General features: G+C 44.2%; 1 protein-coding gene across 1 annotated transcript in view; it reads right to left on the reverse strand.

The window, feature by feature from the left end:
- Positions 1-272: 272 nt before the first annotated feature.
- LOC109892722 (UV radiation resistance-associated gene protein-like) overlaps positions 273-26,574 on the reverse strand; it is a 142,685-nt gene continuing 116,383 nt past the window's right edge. Inside the window, exons 14-15 of the mRNA XM_020485461.2 lie at positions 19,148-19,239; positions 273-1,538 (exon numbers count right to left, since the gene is read on the reverse strand). Coding sequence (XP_020341050.1) covers positions 737-1,538; positions 19,148-19,239 — 894 coding nt within the window. The 3' untranslated portion in view covers positions 273-736. The remainder of the gene's footprint in view (positions 1,539-19,147; positions 19,240-26,574) is intronic.

The following is a 26,574-nucleotide window of genomic DNA, read 5'->3' on the forward strand; positions in this document are numbered from 1 at the left end:
TACCTCCTTTCCTCTGTCAGCCATGATGAAGACCCTGGCTTTGTTCAAATTCATCTCTCCTTCCCTTGAAGTTATTACTGACAGGTACAAGGACTGGACAGGTACAAGTGAAGACTCTATAGCTTTCATCAAGCTGCTCATGTTAGATTACAGGTTACTTCAAGGAAGGGAGGAAGGATACATTTGGTGTGTTTAAAGGTGGTCACAACACAAACACCCCCTCCCTCCCTCCCACAGCATTGCCATGCATCCTGAAAAAAGAAAGCTGCGGAAGTGTTTCAACCACAAACATTTGCTTTATTTAATTTCAAAGGATTATAGAAATCAGAGGAGGCTGGTAAGAACAGCTATAGGAGGACAGGCTCATTGTAATGGCTGCAATAGAAAATATGGAACGGAGTGAAACGTGGTTTCCATATGTTGGATGTGTTTGACTCCGTACCATGAATTCCATTCCAGTCATTACAATGAGCCTGTCCTCCTATAGCTCCTCTCACCAGCCTTCTCTGATATACATGTTTTTCGAGAAGTGCAAATTTGTCACATTCCAAATACCGTAGTTCCTATGTTTGATTTCTATTGATGCATGGAGAGAGGGAGAGTGACACACACACCAAAACACACAGGACCCCCCTCCTCTCCACTAAGTTCATGTCCCTGACTCATGTGTCCTGTGACTCCAGTCCTGCCCTCACCCTCCAGCCCAGCCCTCCCCTCAGGTCCTGCTCTCCTGTTGTCACTTCTCAGAGGAGTTCTTGCGTGGCCGGCGGAAGCTGGACATGTTCTCATTTAGTGCATAGATGCGGCGGGAGAACTCCTCGAAGCCTGCGGCATCCAGCTCGCCCAGCACCTGCTCATCACACTCTACGGCCACCGCATGCTCCACGGGGATGCAGGGGTAGTCCTCCAGCCTGGCCCCGTCCCCCAGTCCCAGGCCTGTGGCCTCAGTCCCCATGATCTCCTCTGCCTGCTCCACCGAGCAGCACAACTCTGGGTTCAATGCCATGGTCACTGTTAGCCCAGTTGTGGGCCCCGCCAGCCCGTAGCCTGGCATCACTGAGCCGTTCATGGTATTCTGCTGGTTGGTGAGTGCCACCTCCTCCAGTTCCTCAATGGTGCTGTCCCGAGCCGGAGTGGGGTAATCTGAGCCTCCTGTGGTGGAAGGCAGTTGCTCCACCTCCACCACCTCTACTTCTCCGTCTCCATCCTTCTCTTCTGGGGCTGGTGTCTGCTGTGCCTGGACCTCCAGAGTCTTGGCCAGGTCGATGCTAGCATCCAGGGAGGAGGACATGTGTTTGAGGGAGGGCGGCGGCAGGCCCCCCTGGGGTTGGTCTATGGCCATGGCTGTGTTGTAGCTGGGAGGAAGAGAGGCTTTGTACTTCTGCTTGTCGGCCTCAGAGCTGGCCCTCTTCCTCAGTGAGCCCCGGTCTGGAGAGCTGGTGTCGGTGGGGAAACCCACCTCTGACGCAGCCGAGACACTGATCTGAGACTTGGCTCCTGTCGGGACCGGGATAGAGCTGGAGACATGATGCCGGTCACTGTGGGAGAGAAGGAGAGATGGAGAAAGAGGGAGGTAGGGAGAGAAAGAAAGAAATAATGAAAGAGGATATGATGGATATGCTCATAAGTCTTTCACATCCAAGGGTCATGGAGAGAGGAAAGAATAGAGGGAGGAAGGCTCCCCTCCCCTGTCTAGCCCCCAGGCCTCTCTGATCAGACATGGTTCTGCATCTCATCTCTCCCCCTCCTGATCCAGATCCCAGACAGCTGGTCCACTGCAAATCACTCCCCATTATTACATTCAAAAACATATTCTCAGCTCATGCAACGGCAGGGCCATGCAGAGTGGAAGCTCACAGCATGCGTCCTAGAAAGTATGCGGGACAGTTTTGCGGAATAACAGATAACAGACACGACAGAGCAACCCCCATCTGTCCCATACAAACCCTAACCGTAAATTAACTTAAACAAGGGGTCCATAGCTGTTTAGCCATACTTAACCTGATCATTCAGGTATGAGAGGAGACATTGGGGGGAAATCTCATGGGGTCAAAGGTGAAATTGGGTCCCTGTGCTGTCAGAGGTCCACCTGTGGCTGGTTAGAGAGCAGAGGAGCCTGGGTAAGTGATCCTGGCTAGTTAAACAGGTTAAAGGGGTGGTGAGGTCACTGGGTGGTGATGTCCCTGTATCAGACGCCAGACAGTCTAGTCTAGCGTGTGGCAGCAAGACGCACACAGAGAGGACCTAGAGGCCTATGCCAGGGGAATGTTTCAAACACACAGCGACTGACTGGTCATTGCCTAGCTGTTTGATGGAGTACTTCAGGACTCAACACATGGTAGCTTGTTAAGAGGGTCCCAACCGCAGCCCCTGCCCCCTGTGGAGGCAGCAGAGCACAGGGCACTGACAAAACAGTTCACATACAGAGTTTAAAAACACACACACATGCTAGTGCTGAGCGATTAGTGTTTTTTGAGGTCAGTTCAGTTTTAGTTCGATGATTCAAAAATAATCCCCGTTTTTAATTTTAGCTTCAAATTATTATTATTTGTTTTACATTAAATGCACAATGCATTATGTGGGTTGAATGCTGTAACAACACTGAATAAAACAAGTAATACGAGTCCCATGATGGTAGTGGCTGCTTATTACCGATTACTTTAATAAAATATTTCAGTTTTATTTGATGGTCTTTATTATTTCATTCCAAGTCATCATCTCATCTCTACAAAGCTGCTGCCTATGATGTCTGACAAAACCACAACTTTAGTAGTTCTTCAAAGTACATAAGGGATACTTTCATGATGACTGAATACCAATTATCAATCACTTAGAAAATGTATTTTCGGGTAGATACCTCGCAAAACAACTTCTCTCTATCCCTCTCGATCGTATGTTCTTCTGTCTATTCTCTCCCTCTCAGTGTCTGCCCCACACAAACCTGACAAGTAGACGGGCAATGGATTATGGTAATTGTAGTTAATTAGCACATTCTGGGCAAAAATATAAAGAATATTGGCCTGTTGGAGATGACAACTCCCTACTACATCGCAATGTTCAGGCTTGATCTGATACACACACATTTTTTTTACTTGAGTTTATTTTGGTAAATACTTTAACACTCTTTTTCTTAAAAAGGCAATGCTGGTTAAGGACTTTTATGTAAGCATTTCACTGTAAGGTCTACACACGTTGTATTCGGCGCACGTGACAAATACAATTAGATTTTGATTGGACACAAACACACACAGCTCACTGCTGATGAGTCAGTCACAGACACAAGACAGCAGAGTGTCCTCAACCTGCCCTATAAAAGAGGAAACCCACACAAAGTGGATGGCCCATGTCATACCTGATCATAATTATAGCCCACGGCCAGCATTTAATAAGCAGCTTACAGGAACACACAAGATGAGGTCAAACGTTCATGCAAGGTAAAACAAATAAAGATAATGAGTTGACCTGGCATGAGAGCTCTTCTTTCTGAACAATAACTGGGGATACAGTGTGCTGCACTTATTCACAGTGCGTGTCTATCTGGAAACATAATCTAACGCAATTGCCTTCACATTGGCCCTTAGCGACTATACAGTATATCCCATAAACCAAGGCTAAATAGAAACAACATGCTGTTCAAAACTCTTGATCAGTTTTCTCAAAAAAGCCAAAAGTTTAATGGTTTGCCATTAATGATTTGTATCTGTGAACTCCTCAACAAAATGATTATGGTGTTTTGAGCACGCTCCAAAACTAAAAAAACAAAACCTGATTTGGAAGACGGGAATAAAAAGAGACCTTCCATGAGAACTGAATTATCATTCCAGCGAGCAAACCCAAACCGTGGTCCAGGCTGGGCCCCTATCAAACAGAGGACAGGTTGGAAAAAACAGAGCTGACTGTTTGTTAAGCAGGAGTTTCAAACATTCAATGCATAATTTACAACAAGCTAATGACTGCCTACAGTCTGTTGTCTGCTGAATGACGTCCTCGTGGCAAGAGCTCTGAGACTGATCCAATCTTTGATTTGAATTAATATCAAGCCTTCTAGTTTCTCCCTGGCCCTCTCCCAGTACCCCTACCACACAGTAATCCATCTCGGCTTCAGGAGAACCCAGGTTAGGATCCAGGAGAAAGCTGGCCAACACAGATGCCTTCATGCGTTTTGGCTCCGAAACACAGTGATATGATATACAATCACATTGCGTAAAACATATGACCACTTCTTCTTTTCTGGGAGTGTTTAGATGTCACAATAATAAGGCCTGGATAATAAGGCATTTCTTGTTTGGAGCACGTTTGTTTGTTACATTTAGCTCCCCTCCAAATTGGTTCCTTTAAACAGCTGTCAAGTTAAGTCCCTTAATCAAGAGTGTAGTAAAGAGTCTGAGGAGTGGCGGCAGGAGGAGAGGGGGAGGAGGAGTGGCGGCAGGAGGAGAGGGGGAGGAGGCTAACCCCCACAAATCTCCTTGAATGGGCTGTCATAATATTTTTTCATGCAGCACATTGTCTCAGTATGACTCCTGACACATTGCTTTTTATTCAGACCAATTAGGCTGTCCCCCTCCTTGCACCACTCCCCATACAGTAATTATTGCTCTGCTCAGAGGAAGGGAGAGCAGTAGTACACTTCCTGAATACTGTTGAAAAACCTGGAACCCATAGAGCGGGAGGACGGTGAGGGATGGAGGGAATATTGGCGGATTTACAGGAAGAACTCTCCATTGGAGGGAAGCAATGAAGGGTCTAGTTTTCACACAGTAGCCCATTGTGCCTATAAACAATACATAAAGTTAATTTGGAAAGTATTCAGACCCTTTGACTTTTTTCACATTTTGTTACGTTTACAGCCTTATTCAAAAATGGATTTTCCCCCCTTGATTTATTTTTTAATAAAAAATAAAAAAACATCATCAATATACACACAATACCCCATATTAACAAAGCGAACACAGGTTTTTAGAAATGTTTGCAAATGTATTAAAGCTAAAAGCAGAAGTACCTTATTTACACAAGTATTCAGAGCCTTTAATATGAGGCTCAAAATCGTGCATCCTGTTTCTATTAATCATCCTTGAGATGTGTCTACAACTGGATTGGAGTCCCCTGTGGTCAAATCAATTGATTGTACATAATTTGGAAAGGCACACACCTATCTATATAAGGTCTCACAGTTGACAGTGCATGTCAGAGCAAAAACCAAGCCATGAGGTCAAAGGAATTGTCCGTAGAGCTCAGAGTCAGGATTGCTCCAGAGTTCCTCTGTGGAGATAGAAGGACAACCATCTCTGCAGCACTCCACCAATGACCAAGTTGTCATTATGGGGTAGTGTGTGTAGTTTGATGAGGGATTCATAAAAAAAAAATCATTTTAGAATAAGGCTGTAACGTAACAAAATGTTGAAAAAGTCAAGGGGTCTGAATACTTTCCGAATGCACTGTACTTGGACCAAGTTGAAATCCAGGCTAGTAGTGTTGTATAGTATGGTAGGTTGCAGTGTTGGCGTGGGTAGTGCAGCCAGGCATACTCTACTGTAGGCATCCCTGTCTCTATCAGGGTGGACATTGGACGACCTGTGATTTACAACCAAAGGGACAAAGTACTTCACTCTGGACGTTCTAACTCATCATTAAGTTTTACTAGTCCTCTAAGCCCCGGCGGACTTCCTTGTCAATGATTTCACCACATAAAAGCTACCTGAGCCCTCTGCCTAAACCATTAGGCCCAGACTTGGCAGGCCCAGAGGCGGATAGGCCCACTTCTCCTCCCAACATGTTTGTTTTAAATGGGGTCTTTCTTCCTCTGCCTGTGTCAGACTGAGCCCTGGATATTCCAGGCAGGCCAGGAATTTACTAAACCAAACATTTTCTGCTGTCTTATCCTCAGACAGGCCTTGTTTCAGGTTCAAGGCATAGCTCTCTTCATTTCCAATTCCTGCTAAGGAGCTGTGATCAGAGCCAAAATACACAATGAAGATAAGATTCAGGCTTTGATGTCGTGGCAACCGAAAATCCCACAGGAACTACTAAACCAAATGCTATAACTGAAATATTGTAATACACACTAATGGGGTGGAGGGGAGTTTAAATGAAAATATTGTAATAGAGCAAGTCTCCTCTGTCCAAGTCTGGCCTTTTGAAGACGGAGAACGTAACCATCGTATGAAAATCACCACAGCACAGCATGTTAAACATATTGAACAAGTCGATAGTATGAACACTTAACAGTGGTGCCAATTGTGACTGCACACTGTTGTACTTGACTTGATTCTCAGCAGTTTGAATGGCACAGAGAACTACAGTACCACACACGGTCTCACAGTAAGACAGATTCCGTTCATTTGCGACATGTTGTATTAGAATGACATAACTGTGGGGATCTATGCAGTACCTCAGCGAATGGCAATTACTAATGAGATCAGCTGGCCCTGCTGGCTCAGTACTCTGTGACACATAGAGGAGAGCAGGTCTGTTCTGAGCTGGGCTGTTTGATTCATAGAGACCTGGTGGTAGGGAGCGTTCCTCCAGATGTCAGCTCATTCCTGCCTCATCCATGGAGACCACTGTACAGCTAACACACACAGAGACATACAGACAAACACAGGCACACACCCTGCAACTCACAACCAAGAGCGTGTGTCTGTAAGTGTGTCAGTGTCGGGATGCTCGAACTCATCCAAACAAATTAGCTTTATTTGATTGATTATACTGTATGAGTTCCTCCACAACATCAAGCATCTACCCTTACCATCTCATCAACTACCATCCCTATGACTTAACTGGAACAATAATCTCCACATAATGAAACACCTACTGTGCTGGATGTGTGCCACCAGCTTTCCTGCAATGCATGTTGAGTTACTTACTGACACAGACCAGGACCAGTATTCCTGACTGTGTTATTGGCCATTTAGGCTGAACTTGCTTGGTTGTCACAGGTGGACATTTGCGGGACTGAAGATAGAGACACGCAACACGCAGGCACACACATACACATGCCAGGCTAAACATTTCCACCTGTGTGTTCTGGGACTGTGTGTGTTTGAAGGCAGTTAAGGAGGGGTTCAGATTTAATGCCGTTATCACTGTTCTCTCACCAGGGGTTTTGGGGGGAATCTTCGGAACCTCCGGGCGGCTGGAGAAGCAGCCGGTGCCGGGGCTGTGTTCAATCATCTAGCCCCCTCACCCCAGACTCGGTGCACCGGCCTGGGCTTAGGACCTGTGAACCTCTGCCAGGGCCTCCGCAGATGTGGAGCCACAAATGGGAGCTTAACGGGTTTGTTTTGAACTTGGCAAGCAAGTTCCCCCAAGTCAAATGTTTCTGGCTGCCTTAACCACTTGCTTGGTTCTGTAACATTTTTAGGTCTCTTTAAAGTAAAGGGGCCAAGTCCTTCCACTTCTATACACCTGTGTATTCTGTGCCACTGAGATGTACATACGTCTTGACTCTGTTTGCAACTGTTTTAGTAGGAAGGGATCGGTGTAGGAACATTAAAAAAACAGCCTCTTTCCATACAGTACAAACCTTAAACAATCATATACACTGAGTGTACAAAACATTTGCCCTCAGAACATCCTCAATTCGTCGGGGTATGGACTCTACAAAGTGTCGAAAGCGTTCCACAGGGATGCTGGCCCATGCTGCGTCCAAAGCTTCCCACAGTTGTGTCAGGTTGGCTGGATGTCCTTTGGTTGGTGGACCATTCTTGATACATGGGAAACTATTGAGCATGAAAATCCAGCAGTGTTGCAGTTTTTGACACACTCAAACCGGAGCCTGGAACCTACTACCATACCGCTTTCAAAGACACCTAAGGTTTTTGTCTTGCCCATTCAATCTCTGAATGGCATACACACACAATCCATGTCTCAATTGTCTTAAGGCTTAAAAGTCCTTCTTTAACCTGTCTCCTCCCTTTATCTATACTGGTTGAAGTGGATTTTACAAGTGACATCAATAAGGGATCATAGCTTTCAACTGGATTCACCTGGTCAGTCTATGTCAAGGAAAGAGCAGGTGTTCTTAATGTTTTGTACACTCAGTGCACTGTACTTCCCAATGAAGTTCCCTGGGTAAAGCCCATATTCCCATGCATGAGAAGAGCCCTTCTGGTCAGCGTATTGTGCATGCTGAAAGCTCTATATGGAGGGGGAAACGTCTACACAGATGGAAATGGTTCCCTTGTACATGCCCTCGCCACACCACCACCCCTGTATAGTAGTGGAGGAGAGGGGAGGGGAACAGATATCAAGCCCCTTTCCCTCTCACAGTCTACCAGTTAACTCCCTTCAGCTGCTGCACAGCAATTTTATGCATCCATATTTCATACGCTAGGCCCCTCCGCTGGAAATAGTATCTGGATTTAGGCTTTTTCAGGAAGGGGGAAACTGGAAGTAATACGGGGGGGAGGAAGGGCAATAAAATAAGTCCCATGCAAAAGGAGAGCAGGAATGAACGCATGTCCTCCCCGTTTCAGTGTTTCACTTCTTCAGTGTGAAGCCCCAGAGTCAGACCACCTTCCTGTCCCCCAGTACCTGCTGTCTGAGTCAGTTAGAGGGGAGAACTATGTGGGTCCTGTGACGAGGACCTAACTTATGGCCTGTTCAGGCTTACTGCACATTCTCACCCACACACAGGGTGCTGTAAGTCTGCTGTGTGAACAGCCAGCCGCCGTCCCCTGACGAGTATTTCAGCCCTGTGTGTGTGTGTGTGTGTGTGTGTGTGTGTGTGTGTGTGTGTGTGTGTGTGTGTGTGTGTGTGTGTGTGTGTGTGTGTGTGTGTGTGTGTGTGAGTACGTGTCCGTTCGGCAAGGCAGGCTTTCGTAAGGCAGGCTCTCGAGACGGAAACAAAACCGTGTGAGAGTAGGTGTGCATGTTGGGTAAGCACCTGTGTGTGTGTGTGCGCCAGAGGGTGTGTGTACACGGCCAGACCAGCTCCAGAGACGGACACAGAACTTTCACGGTTTTCAGCAAGGTTCTCAAACTCCTGCGTCAACACAGTGGAAGCCTTATTTCGTCCCCTGTGGCCTTGTTGTCTGGTATTGTTTCCTAAAACCCAAAAGAGCTTCTCGACATCAGAACAGCTAATCTCCAATTGGACAAAGACTTCTACTTCACTCGAAGGAGAGACCACTATAGAGGCTGGCGTGCGGGATACCTGACGAGACTACGACGCAGAGTGGATAAATCGCCTATATCCTCCGTTCTGCTGGCGAACGCGCAATCACTGAAGAATAAACTGGATGAGCGCCGTTCGCCCAGACTATTCAATCAACGTGATCTGAATACTTTCTGAATGCACTGTATGTTTCTCAGAGTCTGGCTGAACAAGGACATGGTAAATTCCCTCAACAAAAATATAAATGCAACATGCAACAATTAAAAATATTTTACTGAGTTACAGTTCATATAAGGAAATCAGTCTTGTATTAGTCCCTAATCTATGGGTTTCACATGACTGGGAATACAGATATGCATCTGTTGGGCACAGATACACTATATATACAGAAGTATGTGGACACCCCTTCAAATTAGTTGATTCGGCTATTTCAGCCACACACGTTGCTGACAAATGGTGTGACCACCATTTGCCTCATGCAGCGCGACACATAAAGTTGATAAGGCTGTTGATTATGGCCTGTGCAATGTTGTCCCACTCCTCTTCAATGACTGTGCAAAGTTGCTGGATGTTGGCAGGAACTGGAACACACTGTCGTACACGTTGAACCAGAGCTCAATGGGTGACATGTCTGGTGAATATGCAGGCCAACTGGATGGCTGTGGGGCTGTGCATTATCATGCTGAAACATGAGGTGATGGCAGCGAATGAATGGCACGACAACGGGCCTCAGGATCTTGTCACGGTATCTCTGTGCATTCAAAGTGCCATTGTGTTTGTTGTCTGTGCCTGTCCATACCATAACCCCACCACCACCATGGGACTCTGTTCACAACGTTGACATCAGCAAACCGCTCACACACAACGTCATATAAGCTGTCTGCCATCTGCCTGGTACAGTGAAAACCGGGATTCATCCTTGAAGAGCACACTTCTCCAGCGTGTCAGTGGCCACCAAAGGTGAGCATTTTCCCACTGAAGTCGGTTTTACTTCGCCGAACTGCAGTCTGGTGAAGACCCTGGTGAGGACGACGAGAAAGCAGATGAGCATCCCTGAGACGGTTTCTGACAGTTTGTGTAGGAATTCTTCGGTTGTGCAAACCCACAGTTTCATCACCTGTCCGGGTGGCTGGCCTCAGACAATCCCACAGGTTAAGAAGCTGGATGTGGAGGTCTTGGGGTCTTGGGGTCGTGGTTACATGTGGCTTCCCCAGGACTACCTGACATGATGACTCCTTGCTGTCCCCAGTCCACCTGGCCATGCTGCTGCTCCAGTTTCAACTTCCACCTGACTGTGCTGCTGCTCCAGTTTCAACTGTTCTGCCTTATTATTATTCGACCATGCTGGTCATTTATGAACATTTGAACATCTTGGCCATGTTCTGTTATAATCTCCACCCGGCACAGCCAGAAGAGGACTGGCCACCCCACATAGCCTGGTTCCTCTCTAGGTTTCTTCCTAGGTATTGGCCTTTCTAGGGAGTTTTTCCTAGCCACCGTGCTTCTACACCTGCATTGCTTGCTGTTTGGGGTTTTAGGCTGGGTTTCTGTACAGCACTTTGAGATATCAGCTGATGAACGAAGGGCTATATAAATAAATTTGATTTGATTTGATTTGATTTGGTCGTTAGGCCGGTTGGACGTACTGCCAAATTTTCTAAACGATGTTGGATTTATTGATTTTTTTTACCCTTATTTATTTAGAATTTTTATTTTATTTCTTTATTTATTTTTTCTCCCCAATTTCGTAGTATCCAATTATTAGTAGTTACTATCTTGTCTCATCGCTACAACTCCCGTACGGGCTCGGGAGAGACGTAGGTCGAAAGTCATGCGTCCTCCGAAACACAACCCAACCAAGCCGCACTGCTTCTTAGCACAGCGCGCATCCAACCCGGAAGCCAGACGCACCAATGTGTCGGAGGAAACACCGTGCACCTGGCGACCTTGGTTAGTGTGCACTGCGCCTGGCCCGCCACAGGAGTCGCTGGTGAGCGATGAGACAAGGTTCACCTGTGTAATGACCATGTTGTTTAAATGAGCTTCATGATTATCCAGCCACCTGACAGGTGTGGCTTATCTTGGCAAAGGAGAAATGCTCATTAACAGGGATATAAACAAATTGGTACACTAAATATTTGAGAGAAATAAGCTTTTTTTGTGCGTACAGAACATTTCTGGGATCTTTTCTTCCAGCTCAACTCAAAAAAGTGCTAAACAAATCTAAATATATTTATATTCTTCAAAGTAGCCACCCTTTGCCTTGATGGCATGAACACTCTTGGCATACTCTCAACCAGCTTCACCTGGAATGCTTTTCCAACAGTGTTGAAGGGGTTCCCACATACGCTGAGTACTTGTTGGCTGCTTTTCCTTCACTCTGCGCTCCAACTCATCCCAAAACATCTCAATTGGGTTGAGGTCGGGTGATTGTGGAGGCCAGGTCATCTGATCCAGGACTCCATCACTCTCCTTCTTGGTCAAATAGCCCTTACACAGCCTGGAGGTGTGTTTTGGGTCATTGCCTTGTGGGATGGCGTATCGCTGCAGAATTCTGTAGTAGCCATGCTGCTTAAGTTTGCCTTGAATTCAAAATAAATCACAGACAGCGTCACCAGCAAAGAACCCCCACATGCAGAGATCATCCGTTCACCTACTCTGCGTCTCATGGTGGTTGGAACCAAAAACTCTCAAATTTGGACTCATCAGACCTAAGGACACATTTCCACCGATCTAATGTCCATTGCTTGTGTTTCTTGGCCCAAGCAAGTCTCTTCTTATTATCGGTGTCCTTTAGTAGTGGTTTCTTTGCAGCAATTCAACCATGAAAACCTGATTCACGCAGTCTCCTCTGAATAGTTGATGTTGAGATGTGTCTGTTACTTGAAATCTGTGAAGCATTTATTTGGTCTGCAATTTCTGAGGCTGGAAACTCTAATGAACATATCCTCTGCAGCAGAGGTAACTCCGTGTCTTCTTTTCCTGTTCTTTTCCTGTGGCGGTCCTGATGAGAGCCAGTTACATCATAGCGCTTGATGGTTTTTGCGACTGCACTCGAAGAAACCTACAAAATTCTTGAAATGTTCCGTATTGACTGACCTTCATGTCTTAAAGTAATGGACTGTCGTATCTCTATGCTTATTTGAGCAGTTCTTGACATAATATGGACTTGGCTATCTTCTGTATTCCACACCTACCTTGTCACAACACAACTAATTGGCTCAAACACATGAAGAAGTAAAGAAATTCTACAAATGAACTTAACAAGATACACCTGTTAATTGAAATGCATTCCAGGTGACTACCTCGTGAAGCTGGTTGAGAGAATGCCAAGCGTGTGCAAAGCTGTCATCAAGGCAAAGGGTGACTACTTTGAAGAATCTCAAATATAAAATATATTTGGATTTGTTTAACACTTTTTTGGTTACTACATGACTCCATATGTGTTATTTCATAGTTTTGATGTCTTCACTATTATTATACAATGTAGAAAATAGTAAAATAAAGAAAAACCCTTGAATGAGTAGGTGTGTCCAAAATTTTGACTGGTACTGTAAATCTGGCTAGTTTTTCTATACATTGGCAGGACAGAACGACTGCGTCGGGGAAGCTCAGATGAGGGGCTGTCTCTGTTAAAATCACCTGGTGCACAATCTCAAATTTTAAGTCTCAAGATTCTGTTCACCTGAGCTAGAATACCTCATTATGAGCTGAAGACCACACTATTTACCAAGAGAGTTTGTCTGTATTTTTTGTAGCTGTCTTTTTACCACAACAAACCGATGCTGACAATAAGACTGCACTCAGTGAACTGTATTGGGCCATTAGCAAACAAGAAAATGGTCATCCAGAGGTGGCTTTCCTAGTGGCTGGTGACGTTAATGTCACCTGAACAACAAGAGGTGAAAAGAACTCTAGATCACTTTTATTCCACACACGGAGACACATAGAAAGCTCTACCTCATCCTCCATTTGGCAAATCTGAACATAACTCTAAGCTCCTGATTCCTGCTTACAAGCTAAAACTCAAACAGGAAGTGCCAGCGATGCCCTCAATATGAAAGTACCCCGATGAAGCAGGTGCTAGGCTACAGGAAGTGTTTCTCTAGCACAGACTGGAATATGTTCCTAGATTCATCTGATGGCATTAAGGAGTTTAACACATCAGTCACTGGCTTCATTAATAACTGCATTGACAGTGACCAATTATACATATCCCAACCTCAAGCCATGGATTACAGGCAACATCCTCACTAACGTAAAGGCAAGAGCTGCCGCTTTCAATGTGTGGGAAACTAATCCGGATGCTTATAAGAAATCCCGCTACGCCTCCCAACAAACTATCAAACAGGCAAAGTATCAATACAGGGCTAAGATCGAATCCTACCACACCGGCTCTGACGTTGTCAGATGTGGCATGGCTTGCAAACTATCACGGATTACAAAGGGAAAGCCAGTCGCGAGATGTCCAGCAACACAAGTTTACCAGACAAGCTAAATACCTTCTATGTGCGATTCGAGGCTAGAATGCTGAACTATGCATGAGATCAACAGCTGTCCTGGACGACTTTGTGTTCAAGCTCACTGTAGCCGATGTGAATAAAACCTTTAAACATGTCAACATACACAGATGGATTACCAGGACATGTTCTCAAAGCATGCACTGACCAACTGGCAAGTGTCTTCACTGACATTTTCAACCTCTCCCTGACCGAGTCTGTAATACCTACATGTTTCCAGCAGAACACCATAGTCCCTGTGTCCAAGAACGCCAAGGTAACCTGCCTAAATGACTACCGCCCCATAGCACTCACGTCTGTAGCCATGAAGTGTTTTGAAAGGCTGGTCATCGCTCACATCAACACCATCATCCCGGAAACCCTAGACCCACTCCAATTCACATCCCACCCCAACAGATCCACAGATGACACAATCTCATTTGCACTCCACAGTGCCGTTCCCACCTGGACAAAAGGAAGACCTCTTTGAGAATGCTTTCATTGACTGTAGCTCAGCGTTCAACACCATAGTGCCCACAGTCATCATTAACTGGATCCTGGACTTCCTGATCGGCTGCCCCTAGGTGGTAAGGGTAGGCAACAACACATCTGCCACGTTGATCCTCAACATGGGGTGCCCTCAGGGGTGCGTGCTTAGTCCCCTCCTGTACTCCCTGTTCACCCACGACTGAGTGGCCGCGCACGACTCCAACACCATCATTAAGTTTGCCGATGACACAATGGTGGTAGGCCTGATTACTGACAATGGACAGCCTATATAGAGGTCAGAGACCTGGCAGTGTGTTGCCAAGTCAACAACCCCTCCCTCAAAGTGAGTAAGACAAAAGAGATGGTCGTGGACTACAGGAAAAGGAGGGCCGAACACGCCTCCATTCACATCGACAGGGATGTAGTGGAGTGGGTCGAGAGCTTCAAGTTCCAAAGGCTTAACAGCTTCTATCCCCAAGCCATAACACTGCTGAACAATTAATCAAATGGTTACCCGGAAAATTTGCATTTTTGATTCAATAAAAACATTTAAACAATTACGCTGCTACCAGCTGTTCATTATCTACGCATAGTCACTTGACACTTACTTACATGTACATATTACCTCAATTATCTTGACTAACCTGTACCCCCGCACATTGACTCAGTACCGGTACCCCATGTATATAGTCTCGTCATTGTTATTTTATTGTGTTACTTAAAATTATTTTTAAAACGTTTATTTAGTAAATATTTTCTTAAAACTGCATTGTTGGTTAAAGGCTTTCACGGTAAGATCTACACCTGTTGTATTTTGCGCATGTGAAAAATAAAATTAGATTTTTACTACTGAACTTATTTAGGCTTGCCAGAGTCGCCTCTTGACTGTCGACGTCGAGACTGGTGTTGTGTAGGTACTATTTAATGAAGCTGCCAGTTGAGGACTTGTGAGGGGTCTGTTTCTCAAACTAGACACTCTAACGTACTTGTCCTCTTGCTCAGTTGTGCACCGGGGCCTCCCACTCCTCTTTCTAGTCTGGTTAGAGCCAGTTTGCACTGTTCTATGAAGGGAGTAGTACACATCGTTGTACAAGATCTTCAGTTTCTTGGCAATTTCTTGCATTTAAATAGACTTCATTTCTCAGAACAAGAATAGACTGACGAGCTTCAGAAGAAAGGTCTTTGTTTCTGGCCATTTTGAGCCTGTAAATGAACCCACAAATGCTGATGGTCCAGATACTCAACTAGTCTAAAGAAGGCCAGTTGTATTGCTTCTTTAATCAATTCAACAGTTTTCAGCTGTGCTAACATAATTGCAAAAGGGTTTTCTAATGATCAATTAGCCTTTTAAAATGATAAACTTTGATTAGCTAACACAACGTGCCATTGGAACACAGGAGTGATGGTTGCTAATAATGGTCCTCTGTACGCCTATGTAGATATTCCATAAAGAATCTGTCATTTACAACATTAACAAAGTCTACACTGTATTTCTGATCAATTTTATGTTACTTTAATGGACCAAAAAATTGCTTTTCTTTCAAAAACAAGGACATTTCTAAGCGACCCCAAACTTTTGAATGGTAGTGTATATACTTTTTCATTTTTGAGAAGGGCCCCTAAGTAAGCATTTCACTGTTAGTCGAAACCTGTTGTTTACGAAGCATGTGTCAAATAACCTTTGATTTGATCTTTTGAATGAACATTCAACATTACCATGTAAATTATTGCCTCAATACCAGGCAGCCATTGAGAGTGTTGCCAGGGTTAGAGATACCAAGCCATTCTATAAGTAATTATCATTAAAACGTCACAATAAGGTGAAGAGTGCTCGATTTGCCTGCTGGGGGGAAAGGAGATTACTAGCTCTGCTAAAACCATTGACAACTGTGTACCATTTTCAAGCAATTGTTAAATAATGTTAACTATTTGGTTGTAATACCATCACCTCTTGAAGAGCATAGTCGAAACTACAAATTTCAGATTTTTCCATGCAAAACAATTGCACACATTTAGCTCTATCAGAGTTATACAGCAAGTAACTGTAAGCTTTGTCATTTTTTTATTTCACCTTTATTAAACCAGGAAGGCCCGTTGAGAACAAGTTCTCATTTACAACTGCGACCTGGCCAAGATAAAGCAAAGCAGTGCGACAAAAACAACACAGATATAAAAAATGGGATAAACAAACAGTCAATAACATAATTGAAACATATGGGCAAATTAAGTAAGGAGGTAAGGCAATAAATAGGCCAATAGTGGCGAAGTAATTACAATTTAGCAATTTACACTGGAGTGATATATATGCTGATGAGGATGTGCAAGTAGAAATACTGGTGTGCAAAAGACCAGAAAAACAAAAACAAATATGGGGATGAGGTAGGTAGTTGGTTGGATGGGCAATTTACAGATGGGCTGTGTACAGCTGCAGCGATCGGTAAGCTGCTCTGACAGCTGAGGCTTAAAGTTAGTGAGGGAAATATAAGTCTCCAACTTCAGTGACTTTTGCAATTCATTCCAGTCATTGGCAGCAGAGAACTGGAAGGAAAGGCAGCCAACGTAGGTCTTGGCTTTAGGGTTGACCAGTGAAATATACCTGCTGGAGCACGTGCTACGGGTGGGTGTTGCTATGGTGACCAGTGAGCTGAGATAAGGCAGAGCTTTACCTAGCACTTAACTTATAGATGACCTGGAGCCAGTGGGTTTGGCAATGAATATGAAGCGAGGACCAGCCAACGAGAGTAAACAGGTCGCAGTGGTGGGTAGTATATGGGGTTTTGGTGACAAAACGGATGGCACTGTGATAGACTGCATCCAATTTGCTGAGTAGAGTGCATTTTGTAAATGACATCGCCGAAGTCAAGAATCGGTAGGATAGTCAGTTTTACGAGGGTATGTTTGGCAGCATGAGTGAAGGAGGCTTTGCTGTGAAATAGGAAGCCGATTCTAGATTTAACTTTGGATTGGAGATGCTTAATATGAGTCTGGAAGGAGAGTTTACAGTCTAGACAGACACCTAGGTATTTATAGTTGTCCACATAATCTAAGTCAGAACCGTCCAGAGTAGTGATGCTAGTCAGGCGGGCGGGCGTGGGCAGCGATTAGGTTGAAGAGCATGCATTTCATTTTCCTAGCATCTAAGAGCAGTTGGAGGCCATGGAAGGAGTGTAGTATGGCATTGAAGCTTGTTTGGAGGTTTGTTAACACAGTGTCCAAAGAAGGGCCAGATGTATACAGAATGGTGTCGTCTGCGTAGAGGTGGATCAGACAATCACCCGCAGCAAGAGCGACATCATTGATATATACAGAGAAAGGAGTCGGCCCGAGAATTGAAACCTGTGGCACCCCCATAGAGACTGCCAGAGGTCCTCACAGCAGATTTGACACACGGAACTCTATCTGAGAAGTAGTTAGTGAACCAGGTGAGGCAGTCATTAGAGAAACCAAGGCTGTTGAGTCTGCCGATCAGTAACTGTTTACGGTCATCAGTAAACATCAATTGATCATGTAATTTCAGAAACATGAGGATAGCCTCACAATACACCTCTCAATATTGACCACCATTAGATATTTTATCGATATAAAGGTTAGGTTAATTTCCCATCCTTTGCCGATGTACTGTTACCTGATAATGTTTACTTTGCAAGCTACCTGTTGAAACTGTCTTTGTACAGTTGGCTAAACATACAGTGGTAAGTAAACCTAATGTACTATTTTCTCCAACCAATATAGGCCTACCTAGCGAAGTCACCTAACATCCCCTTTTCAACATTGTTTTTTAATCACAATTGCTGCTAACCGACAAGTCTAGCTAGCTTAACAACAGATCAGGTCAATATGGCTAGTTAACAAGCTACATTTCAGGGAATAAACTAGATGGCTATATTATCCAAATAGTGTTTTATTTGCTTGCCATCTATAGTGACAGTAGTCAGACAACTCTACCAGGAAGAGAACTTGCTGATGCTCTTTCCAAAAGCCTAACCTCTGATGAAGCAAGTTAAATGACACCTTTTTTGCTTAGCTAGCTAGCTATTTAGCTACATGCCAAATGGATAGGTGACCTTCACGTATCTGAAATGACATGATCAATTGATGTTCACTGATCATGAAAAGCATGCAGTTACTTTCTATATAACTCTGATGATAGAGCATGTGGAATAATTGCAAATGTGTAGTTCGGACTATGCTCTTCAAGAAGTGATGATATTACAAACAAATAGTTCACATTTATTTAACATTCCCTTAAAAATGGCATGTAGTTGTCAATGGTTTAGCAGAGCTGGGGGTCTCCTTGCCCCCCAGCCTCCAAATTGAACGCTCTGCACCGGATTGTGACATTTGATTGATGCCCTATTCAACGTTTGCAACAACATCGTGCTTGTTTAAGCAAGGAGAAACAAAGCTTCATTATGTTGTTAAGAGTCCATCTTAACCCAGAAACGGACTCAACTGCACGAATGCCCAGCCGTCCTGTCTTCAGTCAGCTGTTCATTCCAAAAACGGTTATTTGTTTTTACGGTTATGTCAGTTAGGCTATAGGTTATTTGATCTCTGGCTGTGCAAATAAGTGGTAGCAGCTCATCTATTCGTTTGCTCATCTATTACTGATCAGAAACATGCTATAATGTAGCATCAATCAAGTGTATTTTGCTTTTGAAGCCTGCGGAGGCTGTGAAATATGAACACGAGACTCACATCCTTTTGAAAATATAGATTTATTTTCTATGGGTATCATGCTAAAGATAGTCCCAATTTAACACACTACGCCCAGTTGTAGCTCATTGAAGGGTTTACGCCCAGGTGGTGCAATAGGTATACAATTTTGGTCCGGCATAGAGCACATTTTACGTCGGGCGTAGTCCGGTTGCACCAGTTTGTCGTTAGTGGGTTGTAACTGACCCACTAACAACCAACTGTTGCAACCGGACTCTGCAGTGAAAAATATATAGAGTAGAGATAGTGGGGGCAAAAATGCTAGGTGGGGTAGCTTAATAGTACTAAGACACTGGGAGAGTGAGAGTGGACTAGTACAGGTACTCACCATCGGACCAGAAGGCCGTGCTCCAAGAAGTTCTTGAGGTTGGGCAGGGTCTGGCGCAGGTCTGGAGTGGACAGGCCATGCTGGTATCTCAACTGGGAAGGAAAAAGAAAGCATACATTAGCAATGACCTGAGCTTTCTGTAACATTTCATATTGTACCGTACCATAACCTAAACTATCAGTTTAATTCACTCTCATGATTCTCCAGTTCTGATTCTGATGTCTCTGGACAAGGCAGATAATTACTACCCTACAGGGAGACCGAAGCAACCTGCCATTTTTTCATATCTGAAGCATTATAACTTCTCTCTTTGGGCTAATATCCACCCCAACATAGCATGGCAGGAGGACCGGGTGCCCATTGTAACAGACATCTGTGCTCATGTGAAAGGTGTGTGGAGAGTGAGATGAGACGTGGGCGGCGATTAGAAATGTCAGAATGCCTAACATCTGGAATAGAGATGGGGTAAAACGGCACATAGCAATCTCTCCCTCTATCCATTTCCCCCCTCTCTAAGTGACCTAGATCCCCATTGGATTGATGACAATCCCTCTCTCCAGTCCTCCATCCATCAGTCATAAAATCAACCTCAAGTTATGACCGACAGGGAAGTGAGCCAAAGCGTTCCACAGGGAAGCTGGCACATGTGGACTCCAATGCTTCCCACCGTTGTGTCAAGTTGGCTGGATGTCCTTTGGGTGGTAGACCATTCTTGATACACACAGGAAACTGTTGAGCGTGAAAAACCCAGCCGCGTTTCAGTTCTTGACACAAGCCAGTGCACCTGTTACCTACTACCATACCCCATTCAAAAGGCACCTAAATATTCTGTCTTGCCCATTCACCCTCTGAATGGCACACATACAAAATCCATGTCTCATTTGTCTCCTCCCTTTATCTACACCGATTGAAGTGGATTTAACAAGAGAAATCAACAAGGGATGATAGCTTTAACCTGGATTAACCTGGCCATTCTACAGTGCATTCGGAAAGTATTCACACCCCTTGACTTTTCCACATTCTGTTACATTACAGCCTTATTAAAAAATGTATTCAATTGTATTTTCTCACCACTCATCAATCTACACACAATACCTCATAATGACAAAGCAAGTTTTCAGACAAAAAAAATAAATATATATATATATATATTTACAAAAGTATTCAGACCCTTTGTTATGACACTCGAAATTGAGCTCAGGTGCATCCTGTTTCCATTGATCAACCTTGAGATGTTTCGACAATTTGATTGGAGTCCACCTGTGGTAAATGAAATTGATTGGACATTTGGAAAGGCACACTCGTCTATACAAAGGTCCCACAGCTGACAGTGCATGTCAGAGCAAAAACTAAGCCACGAGGTCGAAGGAATTGTCCATAGAGGTCCGAGACAGGATTGTGTTGAGGCACAGATCTGGGGAAGGGTACCAAAACATTTCTGCAACATTGAAGGTCTCCAAGAACACAGTGGCCTCCATCATTCTTAAATGGAATACGTTTGGAACTTCCTAGAGCTGGCCACCCAGCCAAACTGAGCAATCTGGGGAGAAAGGCCTTGTTCGGGGAGGTAACCAACAACCTGATGGTCACTATGACAGATCTCCAGAGTTCCTCATCAAATCAAATGTTATTGGTCACATACACATGGTTAGCAGATGTTAATGCGAGTGTAGCGAAATGCTTGTGCTTCTAGTTCCAACAGTGAAGTAATATCTAACAAGTAATCTAACAATTCCCCAACAACTACCCAATACACACAAATCTAAAGGGGTGAATGAGAATATGTACATATAAATATATGGATGAGTGATGGCCGAGCAGCATAGGCAAGGTGCAGTAGATGGTATAAAATACAGTATATACATATGATATGGGTAATGTAAGATATGTAACATTATTAAAGTGGCATTATTTAAAGTGACTAGTGATCCATTTATTAAAGTGGCAAGTGATTGAGTCTCAATGTAGGCAGCAGCCTCTCTGAGTAATTGATTGCTATTTAGCAGTCTGATGGCCTTGAGAAAGAAGCTGTTTAACAGTCTATCGGTCCAAGCTTTGATGCACCTGTACTGACCTCGCCTTCTGGATGGTAGCGATGTGAACAGGCAGTGGCTCGGGTGGTTATTGTCGTTGATTATCTTTTTGGTCTTCCTGTGACATTGGGTGCTGTAGGTGTCATGGAGGGCAGGTAGTTTGCACAACGGTGATGCGTTGTGCAGACAGCACCACCCTCTGGAGAGCCTTGCGGTTGAGGGTGGTAAAGTTGCCGCACCAGGCGGTGATACAGCCCGACAGGATGCTCTCGATTGTGCATCTGTAAAAGTTTGTCAGGGTTTTGGGTGACAAGCCAAATTTCTTCAGCCTCCGGTGTTACGCCTTCTTCACCACACTGTCTGTGTGGGTAGACTATTTCACTTGGTCTGTGATGTGTTCGCCGAGAAACTTAAAACTTTACACCTTCTCCACTGCTGTCCATTCGATGTGGATAGGGGGTTGCTTCCTCTGCTGTTTCCTGAAGTCCATGATCATCTCCTTTGTTTTGTTGACGTTGAGTTAGAGGTTGTTTTCCTGACACCAAAGTCCGAGTGCTCTCACCTCCTCCCCGCAAACTGTCTCGTCGTTGTTGGAAATCAAGCCCACTACTGTTGTGTCGTCTGCAAACTTGATTGAGTTGGAGGCGTGCATAGCCACGCAGTCGTGAGTGAACAGGGAGTACAGGAGGGGGCTGAGCATGCATCCTTGTGGGGCCCCAGTGTTGAGGGTCAGCGAAGTGGAGATGTTTCCTACCTTCACCACTTGGGGGCAGCCCGTCAGAAAGTCCAGGACCCAATTGCACAGGGCAGGGTTGAGACCCAGGGTCTTCAGCTTGATGAGGAACTTGGAGGGTACTATGGTGTTGAATGCTGAGCTGTCCTCAATGAACAACATTCTTACATAGGTATTCCTCTTGTCCAGATGGGATAAGGCAGTGTGATGGCGATTGCATCGTCTGGGGACCTGATGGGGTGGTATGCAAACTGAAGTGGGTCTAGGGTGGCCGGTAAGGTGGAGGTGATATGATCCTTGACTAGTCTCTCAAAGCACTTCATGATGACAAAAGTGAGTGCTACGGAGCGGTAGTCATTTAGTTCAGTTATCTTTGCCTTCTTGGGTACAGGAACAATGGTGGCCATCTTGAAGGTTCTTGAAGCAATCTTGAAGCATCCTCTGTGGAGATGGGAGAACCTTCCAGAAAGACAACCGTCTCTGCAGCACTCCACCAATCAGGCCTTTATGGTGGCCAGACGGAAGCCACTCCTCAGTAAAAAGGAAATGCCAAGGGTGTGCAAAGCTGTCATCAAGGCAAAGGGTGGCTATTTTGAAGAATCTCATATATAAAATATTTTGATTTGTTTAAACTTTTTTGGTTACTACATGATTCCATATGTGTTATTTCATAGTTTTGATGTCAACCATGTATGAGTAAATGTGTCGAAACTTTTGACTGGTACATATATATATATATATATATATATATATGTGACACAAAACGGCATCCCACTAACACAGTTAGGGAGGGAGAGTAATCCTAAGCACCCCCACTCTGTCCTCTGAGTTTAATCTAACCTGTCTCATATCTCCACCCCACAGCAGAGCAGCATCACGCGCCACTTCAGCCGTATACTGCACTAGGCCCTGTGTCACTGACACCCACATCTGTTTTCTCTCCTCTGCTCTGTCATACTGCGACACCCATTCTTCTCTACACTCATACCGCCTTCCCTGGTTCCATCCCTTTCTCCCTCCCTGGGTATCACTCGCTCAGTGCCGTACATACACTACAGTGAGTGATGAACCACATGTGATTCTAATTAGGCCAGACACAGTACCAGTGTATTGTTCCCACCAGCGCTACGCTCATCCATTACATACCACTGCCTACCGAGAACACCCCATAGACTATATATATGAAGACGTTGGGGAGAAGTACCACGATAACAGAGGAATTACAGAGAAGTAAATGTTGGCGCCCCAGGGGCCAAAGGCCACATTTCTCAGTTTGTGTTTATAGTTAGAGGAAAATAATGGTTTTCTTGGATCAGCAGTCATCTAAACACCATTCATTCAAGTCAATTTTTTTGTAGCCTATTCTGTAATATTCTGTCAGGTCTGTAATGCTGTGCGGTGGTTCTTGTAAAGTTTGACTAATGGCATGAGGAGTGGCATAAGCATTAACACATGGGTCCTTGCTGCCACTGCCAGAGCACACAGTACAGCGTGTGTGTGTGTGTGTGTGTGTGTGTGTGTGTGTGTGTGTGTGTGTGTGTGGATGGTAGGCCCCCTTCTGGCCCTGGATGGTTTGAGATGTCAGGCTGGTGATCAAGGAAAGGCAGGAAGCAGAAGATCCAGTGCATGGTTTTTATTTAAGGCATTTGGAGCAGGTGCAGGAATTTACAAAATGATACTAAAGCCAACAAGATTGCTGGACCAGGCTCAAATTAAATAATAAACTAAGAAAAAAACTAGTCAAAAGAAGATAAAGACTGAAGATCAGTCATGACTAGTCCGTGGGGCTCACAGAAGCCCCAACTAACCCTTGCAGAGACAGGTGGCCATTTTGAATTCAAAATAAAGCTCTACACCTGAGCATTTATATTTCTACTGGCGTCTTCCTTCTTAACGAGCACCTGAGTGCTTACATGTTTGTAAGACAGAGATCTCTCACACACAAACATTTCTAAGTACTGCTTTAGACTAGCAAATAGTAGGCCTACTGCTTTCAACTAAAATAATAATAAATCAACTTGATCTGATGTCTCTGTAATTTATATCCAATGTTTAGAAAATATTTTGAACAAATCAACCATAGGTAAGACACTCAACCAAAATGCATGTTTGGTGAGGTGATCAAGCAATTATATAAAAATGTTCTGAGACATGGGAGCTGTGAGGGAGCACATAGTTAGCTGACTAGTGTGTGTTAGATCCTTCTTCAGCACAGCAAAACCTCCCAATTGATCTTATTCTGTATTAACAGTACGTGTGTGTGTGTGTGCGTGCGTGCATGCACATTTCATGAACAAATTTGTGTGTATTTTGTGAACAAATGTGTGTGTGTGTCAGCACGTATACATATGCATGTATGCTCATGCATAACCTCTGGGGGACCCATGGAACCAGAGTTCTCTATGGTATCTGCATAGACCTCCTGATCTCTGTGATAGGTTTTGTGTTTTATCAAAAGCAGATCAGATTGAGCCAGGCGGAGAGAGGGGCGCACAGTACTTAGATCTAAACCCATATTGGTGATGAAATGACCTAAAACATTCAGATTCTGGATAATCCTGAATGAAAGCATAAATATCATACCTCCCCAAAAATGCTAACCTCCCCTGTTATTGTAATGGTGAGAGGTTAGCATGTCTTGGAGGTATGATATTTGTACGTCTAACTTAAACTCATCATTATTCAAGATTCATTCAGGACTATCCGTAATCATGAAAGCATCCACATTCATGTAGAAACATATTCTATAGTTTTTTTTAACAATGAAAGTGACTCTAAAATGACACTACAATATTTACCATTGATTTCTATTCGGCACAAAATACACAACCAAAACAAACAGCAAAAACTGCAGTCATTTCTAAACGGTTCCCCCGATAAGGATGAAAAAAAACCTCAAATTGAAGCTGACAGTCTGCACTTTAACCTCAGTCAGTGTATCATTTCAAATCCAAAGTGATGGAATGGAGTACAGAGCAAAAACAACAACAAATGTCACTCTCCCAATACTTTTGGAGCTCAGTGTAAATGTATGTGATTGTGACGGCTATTATTTCCTCCAAAGCTATGTGTTGAAACCTTGCCAAGCGTGGAGCATAGAAATGGGATAGGGACGAAGACATATTGAGGGGTGACATCACTGGATTGTTCCGAGTACATTATTGTTGGGGGAATTGTTAGGGTGTTAGGGGGATAAAGAGGAGAGGATGTTCCTGAGTTGCACGCGTGTGAATGCTGAGAGGACAGAGATGACTCTCCTGGAACCTGGACAAAGGCACATGTCTTACTGTCTTACTTACAAGATAGGGAGTCTATTCCAGTAGCACTTCTCACTACACCTTGACAAGAGTTCCATCATTGCCACACAGGTGTGTACCAACTCTCTGCCAATGGGCAATACAGAACATTTGACCAACAAGTGCTTTGTTGTACCAACAAGTGTCTACTTGGCACCAGCCCTAATATTTTGCATGTATTATGGAAAATATGAACTCGTCATGAGGGGCCTCAGTGGCACACGGGTCTGCATTCCTCCATCCACACATGCAGTCAGGGCCGGCCCTAGCCTTTTGGGGGCCCCAAGTTAAGTTTAGTTAATTTCCTGCAATTCTACACATTTTGCAAAGGTGGAGAGATTTGTTTTTAGTTTTTAATATGATATCTGAGTAAGAATGACTCACAAAATCAATGGGACCCCCCCAGTCGGTAATTCGACTATGATTGCTACAAGCATAGATAGCTTGCTAGACTAATTTACCAATTTAAAATGGGATAATTGAGTGACTGTCAGTGACTGACATAACAAGAGACAAACTGCTGATGCACAAGCAAATGTAGAAATTGCACCTTGTGTATTGTACAATTCTAACTCTCATCAGTAAGTTGAGTTCCTGACTGTTCCTCCCCAAAAAAGCAGGCCTTCAAAAGGGGGTGCAGGCCACCTGTTGGCCATCCCTGGTCTAGCTGGTCTGACCAGCATGGTCTAGCTGGTTACCAATTGACACATACCAGCTTATGCTGGTGACACCGGCATACTCGTGACCAAGTTGGTCCATGATGGTCTGACCACACCCATCATTATCATATTTCCCAGCATGCTGATTTTTATAATGGTTTGTTTCAATATCATTGTTGTGTTTTGCACATACATTGATTGACTAATTAATCTTATGCTACACAAAGATAAATAACATACATTTGGCAAAACTAATCCAATCTGTCAGCTGGACTTATTGCACCCGTTACCGAAATGGTCGTTTCAGTTTAGATGGTTTAGGTAGTCTGATTTATTCATCTGGCAGTCATTCTGAATGCATATTGTGGGTGAATAAAAGTTCAAATGGTTGGATATCCCCACTGTCTGGAATCCAATAGGAATTAAACATCACTTTGCAAGACGGCATGATGACATGAAGCTGGTTTTGTAACAGCGAAGTCTGGTCACCAGAAAAAAACATGCAGCGAAGACAAAGTCTGGTCATCAGCAAAATGCCCTTTCCTTTCCCCCCTCATGAAACATTCAATGTGCCGCCACAAAGACCGTTGAGGAAACAACAGTGAAGTTGTGAGTGTGAAAGAGAGAAATGTGTGAGACAGCTTTGCCTGACATAAAGCTGGATGTCGCTTTCAATTAAAAGCAACAACACGGCCTTGAAGAGAGA

Source organism: Oncorhynchus kisutch, linkage group LG6 (genome assembly GCF_002021735.2).
Source record: "Oncorhynchus kisutch isolate 150728-3 linkage group LG6, Okis_V2, whole genome shotgun sequence".
Lineage (NCBI taxonomy): Eukaryota > Metazoa > Chordata > Actinopteri > Salmoniformes > Salmonidae > Oncorhynchus > Oncorhynchus kisutch.